Source organism: Mauremys reevesii, linkage group 1 (genome assembly GCF_016161935.1).
Source record: "Mauremys reevesii isolate NIE-2019 linkage group 1, ASM1616193v1, whole genome shotgun sequence".
Taxonomy (NCBI): domain Eukaryota; kingdom Metazoa; phylum Chordata; order Testudines; family Geoemydidae; genus Mauremys; species Mauremys reevesii.
Genome location: NC_052623.1, coordinates 332,165,372 through 332,187,926, shown reverse-complemented (window position 1 = coordinate 332,187,926; position 22,555 = coordinate 332,165,372). Strand labels below are relative to the sequence as shown.

Genomic DNA, 22,555 nt, shown 5'->3' with positions numbered 1-22,555 from the left:
TTCACTGGGTCAGGCTAGAGTGCTCTGCACCTTGCAGGACTGATCTCCACATTCACAAACTTGCTCAGAGCTTGCCTCTGCTATTCTTATGTATGTTGATCTGAAAATGGTGGCAGAATTGAGTTTCAAATAAACTGCCACTGATGTCAGTGGAAGTCCTGTGTGTGCAGCAATGAAGGATCAGGCCAATTTCCCTCAGAAACATTACTTCTCATCAACTGTTGCCCATTTTATATACCTTTATATAAAAGAAACTGTAAACACTTACAAAATACTGAATATTTTGATTAACTTAAATTGTTAGAAACTATTTGGGCTTTTATTTTTCTGAGGAACATGTAGTAAGGAATATCACGAAATAATAGAGTGGTACTGGCAGAACATTTTTGTCTTGCTAGAGATGGGCCGTCACTCTGAAGTTTGAATCCTGATTCAAACTTTCCTCAAATGTAAATGGCTTTGGATCCGGTATTTTGGTTTGGCTCTGTCTCTCACTTTTGCTGCCTGAGCATTTAAGAAGAGTAATAATAAAATACAAGGATATTGAAAAATACATTTTCCTTTTAAATATTTTTTTTTTATCCAGGATGAATTAATGCAGAATGGGGGTATAGGACAATTATTCACACTCATGGGCTGCATATACACTTATTATCTGAGTCATGTTTGTATGTGTTTTGAGTTTACTGGTACAGTATATTTACAGGTTTCAGAGTAGCAGCCGTGTTAGTCTGTATCCGCAAAAAGAACAGGAGTACTTGTGGCACCTTAGAGACTAACAAATTTATTTCAGCATGAGCTTTCGTGAGCTACAGCTCACTTCTTTGGGTGCATAGAATGGAACACACAGACAGGAGATATTTATACATACAGAGAACATGAAAAGGTGGAAGTATGCATACCAACAGGAAGAGTCTAATCAATTGAGATGAGCTATCATCAGCAGGAGGAAAAAAAAACTTTTGAAGTGATAATTAAGATGACCCATAGAAGGTGTGAGGAGAACTTTACACTAATTGAATCTATTTCCCTATGTTATGACCCAACCATTCCCAGTCTCTGTTTAAGCCTGAGTTAATTGTATCTAATTTGCATATTAATTTGAGTTCAGCAGTCTCTCTTTGGAGTCTGTTTTTTGAAGTTTTTTTTGTTGCAAATGCCCCTCTGTCATGTACATTGGCCAAACTGGACAGTCTCTATGCAAAAGAATAAATGGACACAAATCTGACATCAGGAATCATAACATTCAAAAACCAGTGGGAGAACACTTCAACCTCTCTAACCACTCAGTGACAGACTTGAAGGTGGCAATTTTGCAACAAAAAAACTTCAAAAACAGACTCTAAAGAGAGACTGCTGAACTCGAATTAATATGCAAATTAGATACAATTAACTCAGGCTTAAACAGAGACTGGGAATGGTTGGGTCATTACACTAATTGAATCTATTTCCCTATGTTAAGTTCTCCTCACACCTTCTATGGGTCATCTTAATTATCACTTCAAAAGTTTTTTTTCTCCTGCTGATGATAGCTCATCTCAATTGATTAGACTCTTCCTGTTGGTATGCATACTTCCACCTTTTCATGTTCTCTGTATGTATAAATATCTCCTGTCTGTGTGTTCCATTCTATGCATCCAAAGAAGTGAGCTGTAGCTCATGAAAGCTCATGCTGAAATAAATTTGTTAGTCTCTAAGGTGCCACAAGTACTCCTGTTCTTTTTGAGTATATTTACAGTTGTTCAGACAAGACTGTTCTCATGGGTTTCCATTACATTCTTAATTTAATACACCCATCCAAGCTCTAAGAACAACAATAGACATCATGAAGAAAATTTCAAATCTCTCTGTTCAATGGGGGTGGGGTGGGATGCAAGGGAGATGTACTTATTTTTATATGAAGGATACCAAAGTAATGTCCTTTACAATATAGCTAAAACCCTGCAGAACTTTGCACTCATGCATAAACCCCTCAGAAGCACCGCTGGATATACTTGTTTTTCAAGCATAATACAGGAATGGTATTTTTCTAAGCATTTTGTGACTATTAATACTGTTAGATCTCTGTATGTCAAAGGTTTACCTTGAAAGAGAGAGATATTTTATTAATCTTTTTACCATCTAGAAAAGGTGCTGTATTTTACAGGAATGTTGTCAGTGACCTAAGGAATAAACATTGTGCATACTGAAAAACACCCCTTAGTGTTGCATTTATTTTTCTCTGTATTGCTCTTTTGTTACTTCTTGTCATATGTTGCCTGGAAGAAATAAATGCACAATGTGGAAATAGGGTTCTTATTTTCCCCCATATTTTACCTTTTTAATGTTCTCAGAAATGTTATCACTTTCATACCAGCTTCCCTCATTGCAGGGTCTTCAATGGCGATCGGATTGGGCAACAGTCACTGGAAAGACTCCCACTGAATTGAATTTAGTGGGAATTGTTACTATTTTGACCTTAGTTTCTCATGTCAGTGTACTGTAAATTCAACTAACAGTTTCCCCTACTGTTAGTTGCCCCCTAGATAGACACAGGCCGCTCATGAGCAGATGACTGGAAACAGCATCAGCCATGAGCCTCCTAAAAGCGGCAGAACAGCTGCTCTGGATTCGTGGCTCTGCAGTTGTGGCCACTCTCTTTAGCACCATCCGTAGACCCTAAGGTGATTTCTCAACAATCTTGTGCAGGAAATGTCTCCACACACTGAAACTCCTCCAAGGCCTGGCTGCAGGCAAGAGTCCCATCATCGGCAGTGGGTATCAAAGGCCAGGGAACGCTGAGCCTCCCCAAACAGCATGGCCCCACCCACCCCCAGACCTCCTCCTGCTTCCTGCCAGGCCCTGTGGCTCTTTCCCCATGGCTGGGGCTAGTGGGGGGCTGGCCTTCAATGTGGGACTCCAGGCAGCTGAAGCCGGTGCTTGCACTGCCTGTCCACCCAGTGCTGGGCGCTGTGCCACCCACCCGGAGCTGGGAGTGCTTGGGCAGCTGTGGGGGGAGGGGATCCTCTGGGCTCTGGCAGAGGAAGGGGGGGCAGGGTCTCAGGCAGAAGGACCCGGCCAGGGGCTAGCCTCCCTGAGCCCGCAGTTCATCTGCCGCCCATGGTTCCCATGGCGCTTGAGAGAGAAATAAGTGCTCCCTTCTTTGTCCTCCCCTGCACTTGCCAGAACTCATTGCTCCTGTTATGTCTGCAGAGGCCTTTTGAAAACTCCACATCCTGCCTACTACCCATAAGGCTAAAGCCTGGACAAATGACTGTATCCTACTGTATAGAAATTCAAAATCAGACATTGCAAATATAAGTTAGGGTCAGAGAAAAATTACAAGAGGTTCTAGGGCAGGGATCAGCAACCTTTGGCCCACGGCCCGTCAGGGAAATCCGCTGGCAGCCCGGGACAGTTTGTTTACCTGCAGCATCTGCAGGTTCGGCCGATCTGTGCCGCTTCCCGCAGACCCCATTGGCCTGGAACAGCGAACCACAGCCAGTGGGAGTTGTGATCGGCCGAACCTGCGGAAACTGCAGGTAAACAAACCGTCCATGTAAAGTTCTCCTTTTTTTCTCTGCTGATGATAGCTCATCTCAATTGATTAGCCTCTTACAGTTGGCATGGCTACTTCCACCTTTTCATATTCTCTGTATGTATAAATATCTTCTGTCTGTGTGTTCCATTCTATGCATCCGAAGAAGTGAGCTGTAGCCCACGAAAGCTCATGCTGAAATAAATTTGTTAGTGTCTAAGGTGCCACAAGTACTCCTGTTCTTTTTGTACATACCTAAGGTAGCCAGTGACATTCCCTTAGGTGACTCCTGCAAGGAAATACCGTTGTGTGTGTGCGCACCAGAAAGATCCTGACAAACCCCCGTAAGGTCAGAGAAGGGCTACAGGACCCCTCCGGCCGGGCTTGGTTCAGACAGCAGAGTTGGAGCCTGGGGAAGCGCTGCCTGTGAGCCTTGGGGGCATGTTGCTCACTCATTGCCAGGCCTGCAACCTGGGGTGTTTCCCATCATGCACCAGCTGCCGGAGCCGCGCGACACGGGGAGACTCTCCTCACTCACTCAGAGCCCAGAGTCCGCGTCTAGATCACGCAGCTGCGGCCAAAAGCCCGAAAGAGCCACTGGAGGGAGCCCGAAGGGCTCGTACCCGGCCGGGCGGGGCCCTTCTGGGACGCGCCGCGGGCTCCCACAGCAGCGCGCCCCGCCCCGCCCCGCGCGCGGCCCCACTAGAGCGCCTCCTGCAGCGGAGAGCAATTCACGGTGGGACTCCAACTCCCGGCATGCCACGGGCCAAGACAGGCCTTCAATGAAGAGTAAATGTCCCACCATGGGCCGGTGGCGCCCGCAAAGCATGCTGGTAACTATAGTCCCCGGGCCGGCCGCAGTGCACACTGGGAGCTGTAGCTTGCACGGGACCTATTCGTTTTGCCCGGGCACGCGCGGCTCAGTGCGGTTCTCCTATGACCAGACCCCTCCCCCCTTGACAGCTCAACTTCCGCTTCCGTTGTCCAGGTGCTTCCGGCCCCGCCCTTCCGGCGCGGTGGCTTCCGCTCCCACAGTGCCCCGCGCCGAATCATGGACCACAATGGTGAGGAGGGGAGAGGGAGGGAGCCGCATTTATACCCGGGCGGGCCCGCCCCGGGGCACTGCGCGGTGCGGCCGGGGGAGCCGGCCACGGGGAGACCCCCATGGGGAGGGGGCCCGGGGCACGTCCTGGACCCCAGCGCCGCCGGCCCGCAGTGTGGGGTGGAGGGGACTTGGCCGGGCCTCGCAGCCCTCGCGCCCCCCAACCCCCACCCCGACAGCGGGCCCTAGTCTCACCGGGCCCCGCCGCGGAGCAGGCGCCGATCCCAAGGACGCTGTGACTGTCCGCCCGGGGGGGGCAGTGACGTGGGAGCAGCCGTAGGCTGAGACTAGGTGCCGTGTGGTTTGTGCGGCCCCCTCCGCCGCCCGCGTAGCCATGCGCTGGGGTAGGGGTGGGGCCGCGGGGGGTCCCGCAGCAGAACTCGCCCAGACGTCACTGCCAGAGCAGTGGCCGAGGTCCTTCATTCGGGACTGAAGGATCGGTCCACCTTGTACTAACTTAGCAAGGGACTCTGGCTCTTGGTGTGTCGTTAGCAGAGGATGGGAAACCTGGCTGTATCTGCTATGCTATGAGTATGTACTGTTTGTATAATGCGCTGCACTTCTTGTAGCTGGTTCTCATCTATTGGTCTAAGAAGCAGGCAAGTCAGTAGGGATTGCAGACTAATATAAAGGTTGCAGGTTCAAATTTGCAGTGTACTATGCTGCTCCTTTGGCGGTATATTCCATGCATTTTACTGGATGTGTGGGCCTGAGAGGAGCATTTAAAAATCAAGGTTTTGCCTGAGTAGTAAAATATCAAGATTTTTCTAAAATTTGATATTTATCATAGTGGCATTGGTTAAAACTTTATTTTCTTATTCTGCTTGCAGCATTCTATGTTGATGTCCTCAAAGTTTCTGGCATAGAAATACCTGAATTGAACACTGTTCTTTACCTGGTTGCTGCAAATCCTTCTTGGATGCACACCTTTTGTAACTGCTGTGTATATATAGCTTGGGTTTGGAGATTACTTTGAATGTAGCCTAGAGTTCATCACTAAGGCTAAGATTTAATCACGGGTATTTTTAGTAAAAGTCATGGACAGGTCACAGGCAATAACCAAAAAGTCATGGCAAGTGACCTGTCAGTAACTTTTACTAAAAATACCGCTAATTGACTCCAACCTGCTGGAGTGGAGGGGCGGTGCATCTGGGGGTGGGTGGCAGCCCAAAGCCCTGCTGATGCTCCTAGGGAGGGCAGGTGACCTGGGGCCCCGCTGCCACTCCTGAGTAAAAGTGGGGGGCCAGGCAGCCCGCTGTTATGGGATGGCCTATGGCCCTGCCCCTACAGGCCACAGGATGGCCCATGGCTCCACTGCCACCCCTCCTGGACTGCTGCTTTTGCGCAGCACTTGGGATCAGTTGCCTGGGGCTGCTGCAGTAGAGGCTGGTGCGGGTCAGCCGCTGCTGGTGCGGAAGTCCTGGAAAGTCACGGAATCTGTGATCTCCCTGAAAGATTCGCAGCCTTATTCATCATGTACAGAAACAAGTGACTAAATAAGAAGCTACAGTTGTTTGCTAACTGACAGTTAATTAAAATGTGTTGGGACACAACTGAAAATTGAAATTTATAAAAACTCATAAGCATAAGATTCCTCTTACATGAATTTGAGTGGGCTCTGGTAGTTTTTATTTGGGTCAGAACTGTGACAAGAGACTCAGAGATTCATAGAGATGTGTTAATTTGTGGTGTGACTCCACTGACTTCAGAAGTCAGTGGAATTACACCAGACAAACGTGGCCCATAGAATTTAACAGCTAGAAAAGACATATTAGATCCGTCGGTCTACTTCAGGGGTAGGCAACCTATGGCATGCATGGCAAAGGTGGCACGTGAGCTGATTTTCAATGGCACTCACACTGCCCGGGTCCTGGCCAGCAGTCCGGGGGGCTCTGCATTTTAATTTAATTTTAAATGAAGCTTCTTAAACATTTTAAAAACCTTATTTACTTTACATACAACAATAGTTTAGTTATATATTATAGACGTATAGAAAGAGACCTAAAAACGTTAAAATGTATTACTGGCACGCAAAACCTTAAATTAGAGTGAATAAATGAAGACTCGGCACACCACTGCTGAAAGGTTGCCGACCCCTGGTCTACTTCCTGGAAGTCACTATAGGTTTTTTCCTTTCTATAACTTTTTCAGTGTTTTATCCGGACTAGTTTTAAATCCTCCAAGTGTTTGGGAAAAGGTTACAGCCCCAGTAATCTCCCTGTTAGGAAGTTTTTCTAATATTTGATCTACAGTTCTTTCTTTCTTTGCAATATTATCTGTGTAGTTAGCACAGTTAGTGCACCTGGGGTAAATTGCCCAGTAAATAATCAGAAGAGTTATTTTGCCCAGAAGAGTTTCCTGTGTAAAAGCACGTGCAAGTAAAGAGAGGAGGTACATATGCTCTTTTTATCTGGAATACTGTATTTCATACACTAGCTAGGTTTTCAGATGGAGGGGACTTAACTTGCAGTATCATCCTATTACTCTTGATTATAAATACATTCTCTACCATTCTAAACAGTTCTTACTTTTTCTCCTGTTTAGCCATACTGATACATACTTGATTCTTTTATTCTTCTCTCGAAAAATAATACGTCATTCAATTACTCAATGCCAAATTAAGCCCCATAATCATCTTTGTTACTTTTCTCAGAAGGTTTTGATCTTGAAATACCAGAATGTAACTTTTTCTTGTATGTATCTGCACTAGCAATGAGATGGACTGGATGGCCTAAAATGTATATCTAATCTCTATATTCCATGTGTGCAGACACATCAGTTTTCTGCAGACAGGGACTATCAGCTTTTTTGCAGTGCCCAGGAATGCATATGAGCAGCATCATATGCTTTATTATAAAAGGATTCACGATTTCCTAATATGAGGAACATCCACAAGCTTGATTATATTGCCTATGTGATGCACTAGTCCAAACTGCCTCTGTGTCTCTCATTACTACTTTGTACTCCTCCATATTTTTCTCTTGTCTTATACTTAAGTATTCTACTTAGATTGTAAACTGCTGGGGGGCAGGGACTGTCTTTCTGTGTTTGTACAGCACCTAGCACAGTGGGGTTCAGATCCATCACTAGGGTTTGTAGGTGCTACAGCAATACAGATGCATAATATTTTCATGTAATGAGGACCCTGTTTATTGCCTACACATTGTCGTTGCCCATTGTTTTGGGAATTGGCATGTGTCAAGGTGTTTCTTGCCTCCCTTGAACCAGAGATTTAAGGTTTAAAACAGCTCTTAAGAGCTGTGTGTGTGTGAAGGCCAAGAGTATAACAGGGTTCAAAAAAGAACTAGATAAGTTCATGGAGGATAGGTCTATCAGTGGCTATGAGCCAGGATGGGTAGGGATGGTGTCCCTAGCCTCTGTTTGCCAGAAGATGGGAATGGGCAACAGGGGATGGAAAACTGGATGATTACGTGTTCTGTTCATTCCCTCTGGGGAACCTGGCATTGGCCACTATCGGAAGACAAGATACTGGGCTAGATGGGCCTTTGGTCTGACCCAGTATGGCCGTTCCTATGTGTGTAGGAGGATTAGCCTTTAATTTTTAATTTTACATATATATGTTATCAGATGTGCTGGTAAAGCCTTGGTAGTTCTCTGTTTGCTGTATTTGGTCACTGCTGTTCCAGTGATGTGTTAAATAAGATGTTATAGATTCCAAGGCCAAAAAGGATCACTCTGGTCCTCAAGTCTGACCTCCTTTATAGCACAGGCCAGAGAACTTCCCCAAAATAATTCTCAGATCGTATCTTTTAGTAAAACATCCCATCTTCATTTAGAAATTGTCTGATGGAGAATACACCATGACTGTAGTGAATTATTCCCATGGTTAATTACCCTCACTCAAAAAATGTATGCCTTATTTCCAGTCTGGATTTGTCTAGCTCGGTGGTCTCCAACCTTTTTATGCCCAACATCACTTTTTGAATTTAAGGGCAACCTAGGATCTGCTGGCCCCTTCCCCCAAGGCCCTGCCACACTCACTCTCCCCCACCCTCACTCACTGTCACCAGGCTGGGGTAGGGGTTTGGGAGGGGATGCAGGCTCTAAGCTGGGGCTGAGGAGTTCGCAGTGTGGGTTGGGGCTCTGGGCTGAGCCTGGGGCAGGAGGTTGGGGTGTAGGAGGGAGTGCGGCGTGTGGGCTCTGGGAGTGAGTTTGGGTGCAGGAGGGGGCTCTGGGCTGGGGAAGAGTGTTGGGGTGGAGGAGGGGGTAAAGGGTGCTGGCTCTGGGAGGGGGCTCAGGGCTTGGGTTCGGGGTGCAGGAAGGAGTTCAGGGTGGTGGCTCAGGGCTGGGGGTTGAGGTGCAGCCTCTCACCAGGTAGCAAGTTATGCTAAGACAGGCTCCGTGCCTGCCTCGGCCCCACGCTGCTCCCGGGAGGGGCCAATGTGCCCCTGCAGCCCCTGGGAGAGGGGGATGGCACATGGCTCAATGCGCTGCCCCTCTCTGCAAGCACTGCCCCTGCAGCACCCATTAGTTACAGGTCCCTGTTCCCGGCTAATGGGAGCTGCAGGAGCGGTGCTTGCAGGCAGGAGCAGCATGTGGAGAGTGACCCTTCCCCCCAGAACCACACTGGCCACCTCTGGGAGTGGCGTGGGGCCGGGGCAGGCATGGAGCCTGTCTTAGCAGCAGCCCCGCCGCACCACCAGAGATCTTCTAGGATTGACCAGTTGGTGACCACTGGTCTAGCTTCATCTTCTACCTATTGGATCGTATTATACCATTCCTGCTAGAATGAAGAGCCCCTTATTAAATATTTTTTTCTATGTAGATACTGTAATTGTCACCCCTTAACCCTCTTTTTGTTATACTAAATAGATGAGCTCTTTGTGTCTGTCACTATAAGGCATTTGTTCTAATCCTGTAATCGTTCTCATGCCTCTTCCCTGAAACCCTCTCCAATTTATCAACATCCTTCTTGAATTGTGGGCACCAGAAATGGACACAGTATTCCAGGAGCAGTTTAACCAGCACCAAGTACAGTGAGGTAAAACAGCCTCCTACTCAAGATTTCCCCTGTTTATGCATCCCAGGATCACATTAGTTCTTTTGGCCACATTGGGAGTTCACATTCAGCTGATTATCCACTATAACCTCCAAATCTTTTTCAGTCACTACTTCCCAGGATAGAGTTCCCCATTCTGTAAGTATGACCTACATTTTTTTTGTTCCTAGGTGTATACATTTACCTTTAGCCGTATTAAAACACATATTGCTTGCTTGTGCCCACCTTACCAAGCGATCCACATTGCTCTGAATCAGTGACCTACCCTCTTTATTATTTACCATTCCCCCAATTTTTGTGTCATCTGCAAACTTTATCAGTGATGATTTTATTTTCTTTCAGGTCATTGATAAAAATGTTAAATATCATAGGGCCAAGAGCCAGTCTCTGTGGGACCCTACTAGAAACACACATGCTCAATGGCGAGTTCCCCATTTACAGTTACATTTTGAGGCCTATCCGTTTTAATCCATTTAATATGTACCATGTTAATTTTATATTGGTCTAGATTTTAATCAAAATGTCATGCGATACCAAGTGAAACGCTTTACAGAAGTCTAAGTATATTGCATCAACGCCATTACCTTTATTAACCAAATTTGTAATCTCATAAATAAAAGATACCAAATTAGTTTGATAAGGTCTGTTTTCTGTAGATGGTGGTTGATTTGCGTTAATAATAGTACCCTTCTTTAATTCTTTATTAATCGAGCCCCATCTCAGCTGTTCTATTATCTTGCCCAAGATCATAAACAGAATGTGTTTCTCTTTTGATTTCCCTTGCAAACAGCATATACCAAACCATTCCTGAGGGAAGATCCTTGTTGTTCATTAGTTGTACAGTGGTTATTCCAAGGAGCCCTAATCATGAATTAGGGTTCTACTGTGCAAGATGCTGTACAAACACACAATAAAAAGACAGTCTCTGCCACAAAGAAGTTACAGTTTGAGAGAGAGAGACTGATTCACTCCTAAATTGACTTCATTATAAATGTCATATTACTGCATAATTGCATTTATGACCAATACTGTTGGCATGACCTGACAGTTTGAAGGCACCATGTGAGCAGTAGATTAAGATTTTTTTTTCAAACAAGTAAATTCTGGTAGAGTAAATGAAGTCTGAAACTAGCTTTAATAAAATCAGTGTTTTCCTTAAAATGTCTCTGCTAATATCTAACCCTTTCAGAAACTAATGTATAAAATAAGTGGAAAATGACAGTAAACATATTTTTCTCTTGTATAGACAATGATTTGCAAGGCACTAATAGTTCTGGATCATTGGGTGGTCTTGATGTTCGCAGACGAATCCCTATAAAGCTCATCTCCAAACAGCCCAACAAAACCAAACCTGCACCACGTGCTCCAAGAATTATGAACAGGATGCCTTCAAAGGCACAGGCTGGTGATGAAGGTAAACTAATTTAAATAGTTTAATGCCATAGAAGGAAAGGGTTATTTATTATTATTTATACTGCAGTGGTGCTGGGGAGAGAGGGGGGTTATTCAGTATTGTAGAACTAGCATGTTAGATGCTGTCCAAACTTAGAAGAATACCTGATAGAGGCCTCTAGGTGCTGCTGCAATATAAAAAAATAAATGGTCTCTGTCTTCAGAGCATAGCACTATTTCTGTTACGTTTCCTTGCAGAATGGATTTAAGCCAGGCTGCAGACATTGGAAATGCTGTAGCATTTCTTGATGATTGTAATGTAGAATTACATGTGTGTTTAATAGCAACTTGGGTCAATTAGAAAAATTATGATATGTACTAGAAGTGTGTTTTGTTTTTTCTTTCTCCCCTCCCATTTCTCCCCAGAAGAATTTGATTATAATGAAGAGGAGCGGTATGAGTGCAAAGGAGCTGACATGTTTGGGAATCCAAGAAGATTCCCTGGACACATATTTTGGGACTTTAAGGTACACTCATGAATGCAATAGTTCTGATGATACTATACATTACATTTGATATCATAGGGTGTCAGCTAATTCTTACTATTCTTAGAGCGCAGAGCATCCTACTTATCTTTAGAGAAATCCAATAAAAAATAAGCACTACCACTGCTTTTTGACTTCCTGAAAATATATTCTGTGCTGTGTTTCTCAGATTGTATGTAGTTCTCTGTTCCTTATTAAATATTTGCGAACTTTCAAGCATATTGGTAATAACCTAATGAAATAGAGAGCCCTAATGAATGCTATTTTGACAGATAAACTTGCTCGGAGAAAAGGATGATACCCCAGTCCATTTCTGTGACAAGTGTGGATTGCCTATCAAATTGTATGGGCGTATGGTGAGTAGAGCTGTACTGATGGAAAAGCTACCCTACTGTGAACTAACATGAAGTCTATACCTGTTTTTGGAAAAGTTCTCAGTGCTCCCATTTGCATATGGGTAGTTAGCTGGTGAAAGTGTAACATCATGCATGACAGCTACTTAACTTTTTTTTTTTTTTAAATAGGAGTGTCAGCTTCCCACAAAGTAGAATTATTATAAAGTTAGGCCCTGATCCTGCATTGAGATGCACACCGATGTATATCTGTCCCATGCAGAGCTCATTGACTTCAAGGGGGCTCTGCATGAGCAAAAGGGTATATCCCAGTGCATCTCAGTATAAAACCAAGGCCTCAATTTGTACAAGAACTCCCAACTGTTCTTGTTGCAGATATCTTCTGCTGATGTCTCCTTGCTTAATTAAGGGATAGAATAGCTTTGGAAAAGTGGCTGACATGGTGCTTGATCCTGCTGCCATTGTAGTCAATTTAAAAATACCTATTGACTTCAGGGGAAGCAGAATAGGCCCATTTAGCTTTAAAGCAACTTCTTTTTTTTAAGCTAAGCATTGTATCTTACTTGAAGACTTTAACTGATTTAGTAAATACTAGACATTAATAATTTCTATGCCCCTTTAAAACAGTGAAATAACAGAATGCAAAGTATAAAATTTAAAATATAGTGGCTTAATTTTTTAAAAAGTAGCATTGCATTTTGAGTCACTAACCTTTATCGTTTTAATACAGGACAACCAACCTTTATTATTAAGATGCTCATGGGTGCATTTTTTTTAAATTTTATTTTTTAAATTTTATAGACAGTGAATCATTTGTGTTGCGTTAAGTTGTAATCTTTCCTCTTACTCACCTGCTTCCTGTAGCATCTGTGGCGTGTTGAAAAGCATTTCAGGAATGTAGTTTGATTCATTAGGTCTTGCCAATACTATGGTTATGACCAAGTCAGGAGGAATTGTTACACCACTTTGGTCTTTGACCATTTCAAAGTTGTGCAGACTAGCCCTAACTATGTCTCTGTAATGTAATTGGATTGTCCAGTTTTTAATTTGACTGTGGGAACAATTAAAAACACACCTATGCTACATCTTTGAACCATGTTTTTACTAGCTTGGGAAGAACAATGTGGTAACTTGATTCCTTGAGTCATTTATAGTTGTAGTACAGATGAAGTCTCAGTTTTAATGCCAAGGCTCAGATCTGCCAGTTAAGAACTTTACAGGCTGCCTTGTGAATCAAACTCTGGTGTGTAGTCTCTTCTTTATTTTAAAACATGGGTGAGTACCAGTCTATTTGGAGAATTGTACCAGTTAGCGAGACATGGACCTTGGGCACTAGCTGTTAAAGCCACTGTGTCCTGTTCAGTTGTGCCTTCGCTGACCTGTCACAGAACTTGAACTATTCCAACTGCCAGGATGGAAATTTTCAACTTGATTTGGAGAAGTGCAAGCTCCATCCAAGTTAATGTGTGCACAGTTACATGGGAGATTGGCAGAAGCAGTGCACTGAGTCCTGCTAAAAGGACTGATTAGCGAGGGGAAGCCTAGAATGCCAGTTGCTAAAGCATGAAGTACTGGTGTTACTAAGTCCCAGTAACAGGGACAGCTGAAATATACGGCTGTAGTTTCCATAAAGGGCCTTGCCTCGCTGCTATAGGAAGAGCTTGTGGTGCATGTGCATTCTTTTATTTAAAGTTTTGCCTGTATGTTTTGCATTTTTGTTTTTAATGGAATTTACCTTTTTCAAGCCATTTTTGAAAGCGTCCCATCAAAGGTACTGCATATTTTGTTACATGTAGCTGTATCTTGTCCATTTCCCAGCATGCATTTCACAGACAACTTAAATGTAAGAATTTTATTTTCAGGAAGATACAGAATGAGAGAGCATGCTCATGAGGGAGGAATGTATCAAAACTTATTTAAAAATACATTCTATAAATGACATACTGGTTTACACATAATGGTTTAATGAAGTGATTGTTTGTATGTCTCTAGATACCTTGCAAGCATGTTTTCTGCTATGACTGTGCTATATTACATGAGAAGAAGGGTGACAAGATGTGCCCAGGGTAAGTTCACTAGTGATTGTTTGTTTATTAAAAAGGGAGAATATACTGGAATAACTTAAACTGCTTATTCTCACATATGTCTTAGTGTACATAATTTTTGTTGGTGGAAAAACAGCTCAATAGGAAGAAGCAAAGAATGCTTTTGCTGCACTAGAGGGGTTGTAGTTCATCCAGATACTGAGAGATTCAATTTAACTGTTGATGTTTAAATTAGGGCTGTCAAGCAGTTAAAAAAAAAAAATCACGATTAATCTCACAATTAAAAAAAAAATAGAATACCATTTATTTAAATATTTGAAAATGTAGAAAACACAAAATACTGTTCTCAATTAAAACACAGAATACAAAGTGTACAATGCTCATTTTATATTTTTTTTATTACAAATATTAGCACTGTAAAAAAGAAACAAAAGAAATGGTATTTTTCATTCACTTAATACAAGTACTGTAGTGCAGTCTCTTTATTATGAAAGTTGAACTTACAAATGTAGAATTATATACAAAAAATAACTGCATTTAAAAAAAAAAATGTAAAACTACAAGTCCACTCAGTCCTACTTCTTGTAGGTGCTAAAGTTTTACATTGTTTTGGTTTTGAGTGCAGTTATGTAACAAAAAAAATCAACATTTGTAAGTTGCACTTACACAATAAAGAGATTGCACTACAGCACTTGTATGAGGTGAATTGAAAAATACCATTTCTTTTGTTTACAAATATTAGCACTATAAAAATGGCAATAAAAATAATATAAAGTGAGCACCGTCAATTTTGTATACTGTTGTAATTGAAATCAATATATTTAAAAATATTTGATAACTTTCAATTGGTATTCTATTGTTTAACAGTGCAGTTAAAACTGCAATTAATTGCAATTTTTTTTGTTAATCGTGTAAATTAACTGATTAAGTGACAGCTCTAATTTAAATGGTAAATAGAAGATATTTTAAATAAGTAGTTGACGTGTTCAGTCTTCCCCTTATTACCTGCAATAAAGCAAATGACAGTTCACTAGTAATTAAGACTCCACTTACTAATTGTGTAACCTAATTGTGTCCCTAACCTCAAGAACCCCTTCTCTTTTGTGCTGTTTGACACATCTTCGATTATGATACAGATTATGGGATGTAATTTCTAAACTTCTCCTCAGGAAATGTTGATGTACTTTGTAACTGTGCTTCTATAGGAGACTGTCTAATTTTGAAATATTGCAATTTAATTTGAATTAAGGAAATACAAGCCTTTCATGTTGCGTTGGCACTAAGAAATGCCATTTCTAATATGTAGAATTGTGGAATGATCGTTTAGTGTAAATATTTCTAGATTCAGAGATGTTGGTGATGATAATAAACCAATCTTTTTTTCTAATTTAGCTGTAATGATCCTGTGCAGCGAATTGAGCAATGTGTGCGAGGGTCTCTCTTCATGTGTAGCATTGTTCAAGGGTGCAAGAGAACATATTTGTCTCAGAGAGACTTACAGGCTCACATCAACCATCGTCATATGAGAGCTGGAAAACCTGTTACCCGTCCTCCACTTGAACCTGTTCATCCTCCTATTGCCCCGCCTCCTGCTGAAATTCCTGAGCGTTTCATAATGCCACCTGATAAGCATCATATGAGCCATATTCCACCAAAGCAGCACCTCATGATGCCACCACCTCCTTTACAGCATGTGCAACACGAGCATTACAACCAACCGCACGAGGACATTCGTGCACCCCCAGCAGAGATGTCAATGGCTCCACCACCACCACGCTCGGTCAGTCAGGATACGTTTCGTATTTCCACAAGAAAACACAGCAATTTAATAACTGTCCCTATTCAGGATGATTCAAATTCAGGTGCTCGAGAACCACCTCCGCCAGCCCCAGCACCTGCTCATCATCATCCTGAATATCAGGGTCAACCAGTGGTATCCCATCCTCATCATATTATGCCTCCACAGCAACATTATGCACCACCCCCGCCACCACCACCACCAATAAGCCATCCAATGCAACATCCTCCCCAGGGAGCAGGTACTCCTCATATGGTTTATAGCCAAGCTCCACCACCACCGATGACCTCTGCTCCACCACCAATAACCCCTCCCCCTGGACACATAATTGCCCAAATGCCACCATATATGAATCACCCTCCTCCAGGACCTCCCCCTCCTCAACATGGTGGCCCACCAGTAAATGTAAATGCACCCCCTCCCCATCACTATAATCCTAACTCTTTGCCGCAGTTCAGTGAAGATCAAGGAACTCTCAGCCCTCCTTTTACACAGCCTGGGGGAATGAGTCCAGGGATGTGGCCAGCTCCAAGAGGGCCTCCTCCACCCCCAAGAATGCAAGGCCCACCTTCTCAAGCCCCACTTCCTGGACCACATCACCCAGATCAAACCAGATATAGACCATACTACCAATGATATTAACAGTAATTTGAACTGAGTATGCTATGGGAAGGATAAACTATATACAGCAGCCTTTTAATGAATCTGTTTTGGGGGTCTCTTTTTTTTTTTTTTTTCCCTCCTCCTCCCCCCCCCCCTTTCAAAGAAATACGATGGTTGTGACTAACACACTCTGGGGACTTGACTCTTGACTTTTTTTTTATATATATACCTTGACCTTAGGACTCTGACTTCAGATATACTGTAGTGCTAAGATAAGTGGCTCAGTAGATAACAGCTACATTTTTAACACACTTTGTGTCCCTAGTGAGGTTAAACTCTCTGAGAGATGGTCATTTGTAATATTATTTCCTGAAAAATTGAACACCCGTTGTACCACTCTATTGTTTTTGTTAAGTCCAATGTTTAGTTTTACTTGTGATACTTTTTTGTTAACCTGTGTACAATAATTAAATTTAAATATGGTTGTAAAAATGCTGGGTTTTTATGTGAATTTGAGCACAGACACAATTACTGAAAAAACATTTAATGTTTTGACACTAATACTTTCCCATCTGGCATCATAATAAAATGTGCGGTGTAAGAGACATTCAAGTTTACCTTTTGCAGTAACATTGTTTGTAGTAAAGTCTGATGATCCAAGTTTAAGGAGCTGTAAATCTGAAGTGCAGAATCTTGCATTTCATACAGATTTTTAAATTTTGAGGCAACTTTGGGAGCACAGAGTGAATGGTACGTGAAAGACACAGTTTTGGTGATGACATGAAGCCGTGTTGTCTTAACATTTTAAAATCTTAGCTCCCTTCTTGTTTGGAAAATTCTGGTTTAACTTGAGATCTCATACACTCCCTACTGGTGCTGAATTCATGTCTTGTGCATTTACTCAATGGATAGTTTCACATAAAAGGTGCCATTTACTGACTCACCACATGATATGAAGGAATCTGATTTTTTGGGACTTGGTTTTTTCTTTTTCTATATAAAGGGTAATGTAGAGTAGGAAAGTATTCCACTTTGATAACCTGGAGTTAGGGATCTAACATCTCTTATGCAGATTAAAAATACATATGTATAAATCATGTCAAATTTTATTGCCAGATTTGATGAAGTGGCTAATGGTTTACAGGATTTAATAATATGTTTTAACCATGGTCTTAAATAGATTTGACACACTGTCAGGTCCCTTTAGGCCCAAAATTTAGGTTTTGTAAAACTTTTTTTTAATTTTTAATCCTTTGGAAACAGGCGTAAGAAATAAATATCCTATTTAACACTAGTTGTGTTAGTGCAGGAGAGCCAGAGAATGAAACTGTTTACACTGCTCTCATTGTCCAAGCAGAGTGCTTACTTTTTACATTGCAGCCACATTAGTGTTTGAAAAATAAACATTTAAAAAAAAAAACTTTTAAAAATTAAGGGAGTTTAGCGGTAACAATCTATTTTTGACTAGGTATCTAGTCTCACGTTGTGCCTCTAAAACAATGTAGGAAACCATCTGTTTACTGGAATTTACTCAAAGGCTTATTTTATTTACTTCCGTAAGTTCTGTTTTTGCCTCTCACCTAATATGAGTTGTTAGCATTGCGCCTGTCAGAGCATCTGATGGCAGAACATTCCAAACTTTATAATTTTGCATATAAAATGAGCGTCTGACAGTCAGGGCGAGGACTCTGTTAGGTTTGTGTTCTGTTCCTGAATCTGCCATTGATTTGCTGGGTGATGTTGGGCAAATCACTTAGGACCTGAGTTTTGAGTTTAGGTGCATGCAAACTCCATAAATGGGTGTGAAAATCAAATACTTATTTTGCACAAATAGCTATTATGTGTCTAATTGTCCAGTTGCCTATGCAGTTGTAATGTGACTAACTTCAAAAAAATCAGGCTTCTTTGCCTCAGTTTCCCTATCTGCAAAATAGGAACAATACCCACCATTGTTAAATGCTTTGACATCCTAGGAAGAAAGATGCAAGTTATTATAATATAGGGTTAGTTGAAACTTTACCATTTGAGTGTGAGGGGAGAGAGGGAAGAATGACTCAATAAGGGGTGTTTTGTTTCGTGGTTAATAAATATGTAAGGTAATTTAAAGGTACCCCCTTTTGTGTTACAGAATATTTTGTTCATTATCAAGTCACTTACAAGCTAATATCTTCAAGCAGATTTTATTATATACACAGAGGAACCTATCCAACAGGGTAATTCCCCTGTCTTAGGGGAGCACTCGTCTTTCTAAGGTTTCTTAAAGAATTTTATTTGGCCTCTTATTAAAGACCAGCCTATACTAGACAACTATTTAATATTTTTATTGGCTTAGGTGGTTCTAAGTGCAGGGTTCATTATATATAGACTGACGTTTATAATTCTAGATGCATAAGAATAACAAATCTAATGAGTACGTTACTATTAAAAAAGGTTTGTATTCAGTAGAGAGCCCAGTTTTACTCAGAACTTGCTTCTCTTTGACAGACTAAACATAGGTAATGTGCTGTCTATTGAAATTGTGGCAAACTCGTAATTTAGTGGCTTCAGAAATGTTCAGCAGCCATCTGCATTCTTTGTGATATGAAAAATTTGCTGATATTTCCATTATGGGCCTAGTTTTAGGAATGGTCTAGATTGCATTTATTTTGGGGCCCTTTTCAATGCTCGTTGAAGGAGATAGAAGATTTGGGTCACAAACGCTTTAGCCTTAAGACCATGGATTCGTACCATACTGACGGATTTTCCTTTAAATCACTGGTAAAATCCTCTTGTTTGCTATTGCAGTGGTCAGGCTGTTTTAGTGAATATTTAAGGGCAGCTCACAAGCACATCACCTTGAATAAAATATGATGCTTTCTTTTAAAAGTCAAGAAAATTGGCATTTCAGAGCTTAGGGTTACATCAAGGAGTCTTTCCATTGACTAATGGAAATGGAATCTAGGTCTTTATGCTGGAGGTTGCATTTTTCAGTAAATGGCCCTTACGTAAGCAGAAATCATTCTTACACAACACCCCTTGTGTGTTCCTCAAATGAGTGCTTGGCCAAAATCTGCTCATGTATTTACGCCCCTGTAAATCATGAGTACACCAATGTAACAGAGAAGAATTGAGACCATCATTTTTACATGTTTCCAGAAGAAACAGATTTGCAGTTTAATTGCAGTGGTGGGAGCCCAGGGTTACTCAAAGGAACTTTTCAGAAAAACTGTTGCTTCCAATACTAAACTCAGAAGTGCCAGTTGTCAATAAAAACTTGTGTACATGGTACACTTCACAGTCAAAGTCATAGTGACAAGTGCTTCTTACCCTGTGAATTCTTGAGATTCTTGGCTTGAATAAAATAAGTACTGTTTCCTTGTAAAGATACCATTATCAAGGTGATTAATGGTTTAGAGTGATTCTGAATAATAAATGGCCCATAAGATCGTATGTGCTCCATTCATTCACAATATGTTGCTGCCATTCAAAAATAGCTTTCATGTTTTCAACAAAACTCTTTGACTATATTATACATTTATTAGCCATTCTGAGATTCTATAATTACATATAGACAAATAGAAGTGCTAGTGTGTCAATCATTTAGATTGAGACTTCCAAACTGTTAAATGGCTCAGATAAATCCTTTTAATTGGTAAAAGGCTTGGGATGATATTTTGAAAACTGTCTGAGGAATATAGACCCACTTCCTTTAGTCAGCTTTGAAAATCTTAACCCCTTTTTATAATATTGTGTTCTATTTGCCTGAAGAATTGGTGGCAATAGCACAGAATCAGGCTGAATGTATGAGTGAGTTCTTCTCTCTTAGTTGAGGTGTATGCTCTAAAGCTCACTCTGTGCATGTATGTTATAAAGTTTGTTTTCTTTAAAAAAAACAAAAAGATTGCCACTGTTATAACTGACTCAGGAATTTTTTTTGAACTATGGCAGAGACCAATCCAATACACAGTATTTCTGCATCTTTCATTATATTGCTTTTAGGGGTGACAAGTTCATTCTGACAAATGCTGAAGAGGAAGTACTAGTGATTGTTTTGCATTACTTGATTATTTACAAATGTAGCAATACGGGAAACTGTGTTTCTGTTCTCTGGTGCATACATCCGGTCCTTCCAAAGTGCAAATTCAGCAACATTTGTATCCAGTCAACTTTCTATATTTACTTATATCCATGGGTAAATTCTAAATTCATGGATTGTGTCTGGTTTTGTGCTAATTCTCAAGTAAGTTGTTTCCTGTCTTTTTCAGTTTGGACACATCTTGGTGGCAGAATAGGTACAATGTCCCATCAGAAGAAGAGCAATAGAGTATAATTTCAAATGAGTATCTAATGCATGGGAAATATGATTTAAACTTCCAAGTTTCTAAATGTATTACATTGTCAGGAAAAATGCAATGTACATTGTACTGTGCAAGACTTGTGTTCATTTTTATTTGCTCTCTGTCAGATTAGGAAATTAAAGGGTTATATGAATTGCGTTTCCATTTTGGCAGATTTAGTTATTCTAGGGGTTAAAACAATTCTTGCTCAGTTGATATTAATCATCTGTCTAGTAATGTTACACTGACAACTGATTTTGCAGGTAAATTATATACATTTTGTGCTTTTAGGCTATTTTGTTTATAGCAAAATTGGTGTTGAAATAATGCATTAGCTTTGATTATTTGGGAACAATAAATGAAAATCTTGGGGCTTAGTGCTCCAATTTTATTCTTAAAATAATAAGTTAGTCACCAAAAACACAGCTTTGGAAATTGTGAATTGTCTCTTACTACCTCCCCAAAACTCATGGGTATTAATTCCATTTTGAATGTAGTTTTATTTGTTTGGTTTTATGCTAATAGCATCAACATGGATTGGAGCCCAGTTTTGCTAAGCACTTTCATACTCTCAGTATCAGCAAAAACAACGAGGAGTCAGGTGGCACCTTAAAGACTAACAAATTTATTTGGGTATAAGCTTTCGAGGGTAAAAACCCCACTTTTTCAGATTCATGGAGTAAAAATTACAGATGCAGGCATTATTATACTGACACATGAAGAGAAGGGAGCTACCTTACAAGTGGAGAACCAGTGTTGACAGGGCCAATTCAATCAGGTTGGATGTGGTCCACTCCCAATAATTGAGGAGGAGGTGTCAATACCAAGAGAAGGAAAGTTGCTTTTGTAGTGAGCCAGCCACTCCCAGTCCCTATTCAAGCCCAAATTAATGGTGTTAAATTTGCAAATGAATTTGAGTTCTGCAGTTTCTCTTTTCAAAAACAGACCATTTTGTTGTTGAAGGGTGGCTACTTTTAAGTTTGTTATAGACTGTCCAGGGAGATTGAAGTGTTCTCCTACTGGCTTTTGTATGTTACCATTCCTGATGTCTGACTTGTCCATTTATTCTTTTGCAGAGAGACTGTCCGGTTTGGCCAATGTACATGGCAGAGGGGCATTGTTGGTACATGATGGCATATATCACATTAGTAAATGTGCAGGTGAATGAGTCCCTGATGGTGTGGCTGATGTGGTTGGGTCATCTGATGGTGTCGCTAGAGTAGATATGGGGACAGAGTAGGCAATGGCATTTGTTATAGGGATTGGTTGTAGATCGTTGATGATGTGCTGGAGAGGTTTTAACTGGAGGCTGTACATGATGGCCAGTGGTGTGCTGTTATTTTCCTTGTTGGGCCTGCCCTGTAGTAGGTGACTTCTGGGTACCTGTCTCACTCTGTCAATCTCAGTATCAGGCAGTCCTTCACCAGAAGACTACAATCTAAAAATATTCTTTGGCATGTCACTTTCACACCACATTACTGCATGTCACTCTTTGGGATGTAAGATCAGTCAAGATGGCTTTAAGGGTTGAGTGGTCTTGTGGTTAATGGCTGGAGTGAGACTCTAAAGATCTGGGCTCAATTCCTGGCTCTGCCACTAACTTATTGTGTGACCTTTAGTTATACTATTGATTACAAAGCCAGAAGGGACCATTGTGATCTTCTAGAGTGACCTTGGGCAAGTCGCTTAATTTCTCCGTGACTCAGCTCTCTATCTGTTAAATGGGGATAATAATTCCTTGGTCTGTTTAGGCTGAAATTCAGAAAATTCAGATATTCTTAGTTATGTGTGCTTAAGTGTTTTCCTGAATAGGGATGCTTTTCTGAATCAGATCCTTAGATTGCAAACTCTTTGGGCAAGGATC

General features: G+C 41.4%; 1 protein-coding gene across 13 annotated transcripts; it reads left to right on the top strand.

Moving 5' to 3' along the window:
- Nucleotides 1-4,432: 4,432 nt before the first annotated feature.
- Nucleotides 4,433-16,867, top strand: CBLL1 (Cbl proto-oncogene like 1). Of its 13 annotated transcripts, XM_039516621.1 has the most exons (8): nucleotides 4,971-5,150; nucleotides 9,571-9,621; nucleotides 9,746-9,777; nucleotides 10,886-11,053; nucleotides 11,458-11,558; nucleotides 11,849-11,932; nucleotides 13,922-13,995; nucleotides 15,367-16,867. In XM_039516621.1, the coding sequence occupies exons 4-8, from the start codon at nucleotides 11,014-11,016 to the stop codon at nucleotides 16,406-16,408; spliced, it is 1,341 nt and encodes a 446-aa protein (XP_039372555.1). In that variant the 5' UTR covers nucleotides 4,971-5,150; nucleotides 9,571-9,621; nucleotides 9,746-9,777; nucleotides 10,886-11,013; the 3' UTR covers nucleotides 16,409-16,867. The 13 variants fall into 13 exon arrangements, with proteins under 13 accessions (XP_039372493.1, XP_039372472.1, XP_039372526.1 ...); XM_039516592.1 differs by lacking the exon at nucleotides 4,971-5,150 and adding an exon at nucleotides 4,534-4,581 and having other exon boundaries at nucleotides 9,571-9,777; XM_039516630.1 differs by lacking the exons at nucleotides 4,971-5,150; nucleotides 9,571-9,621 and adding an exon at nucleotides 4,553-4,581.
- Nucleotides 16,868-22,555: the final 5,688 nt, after the last annotated feature.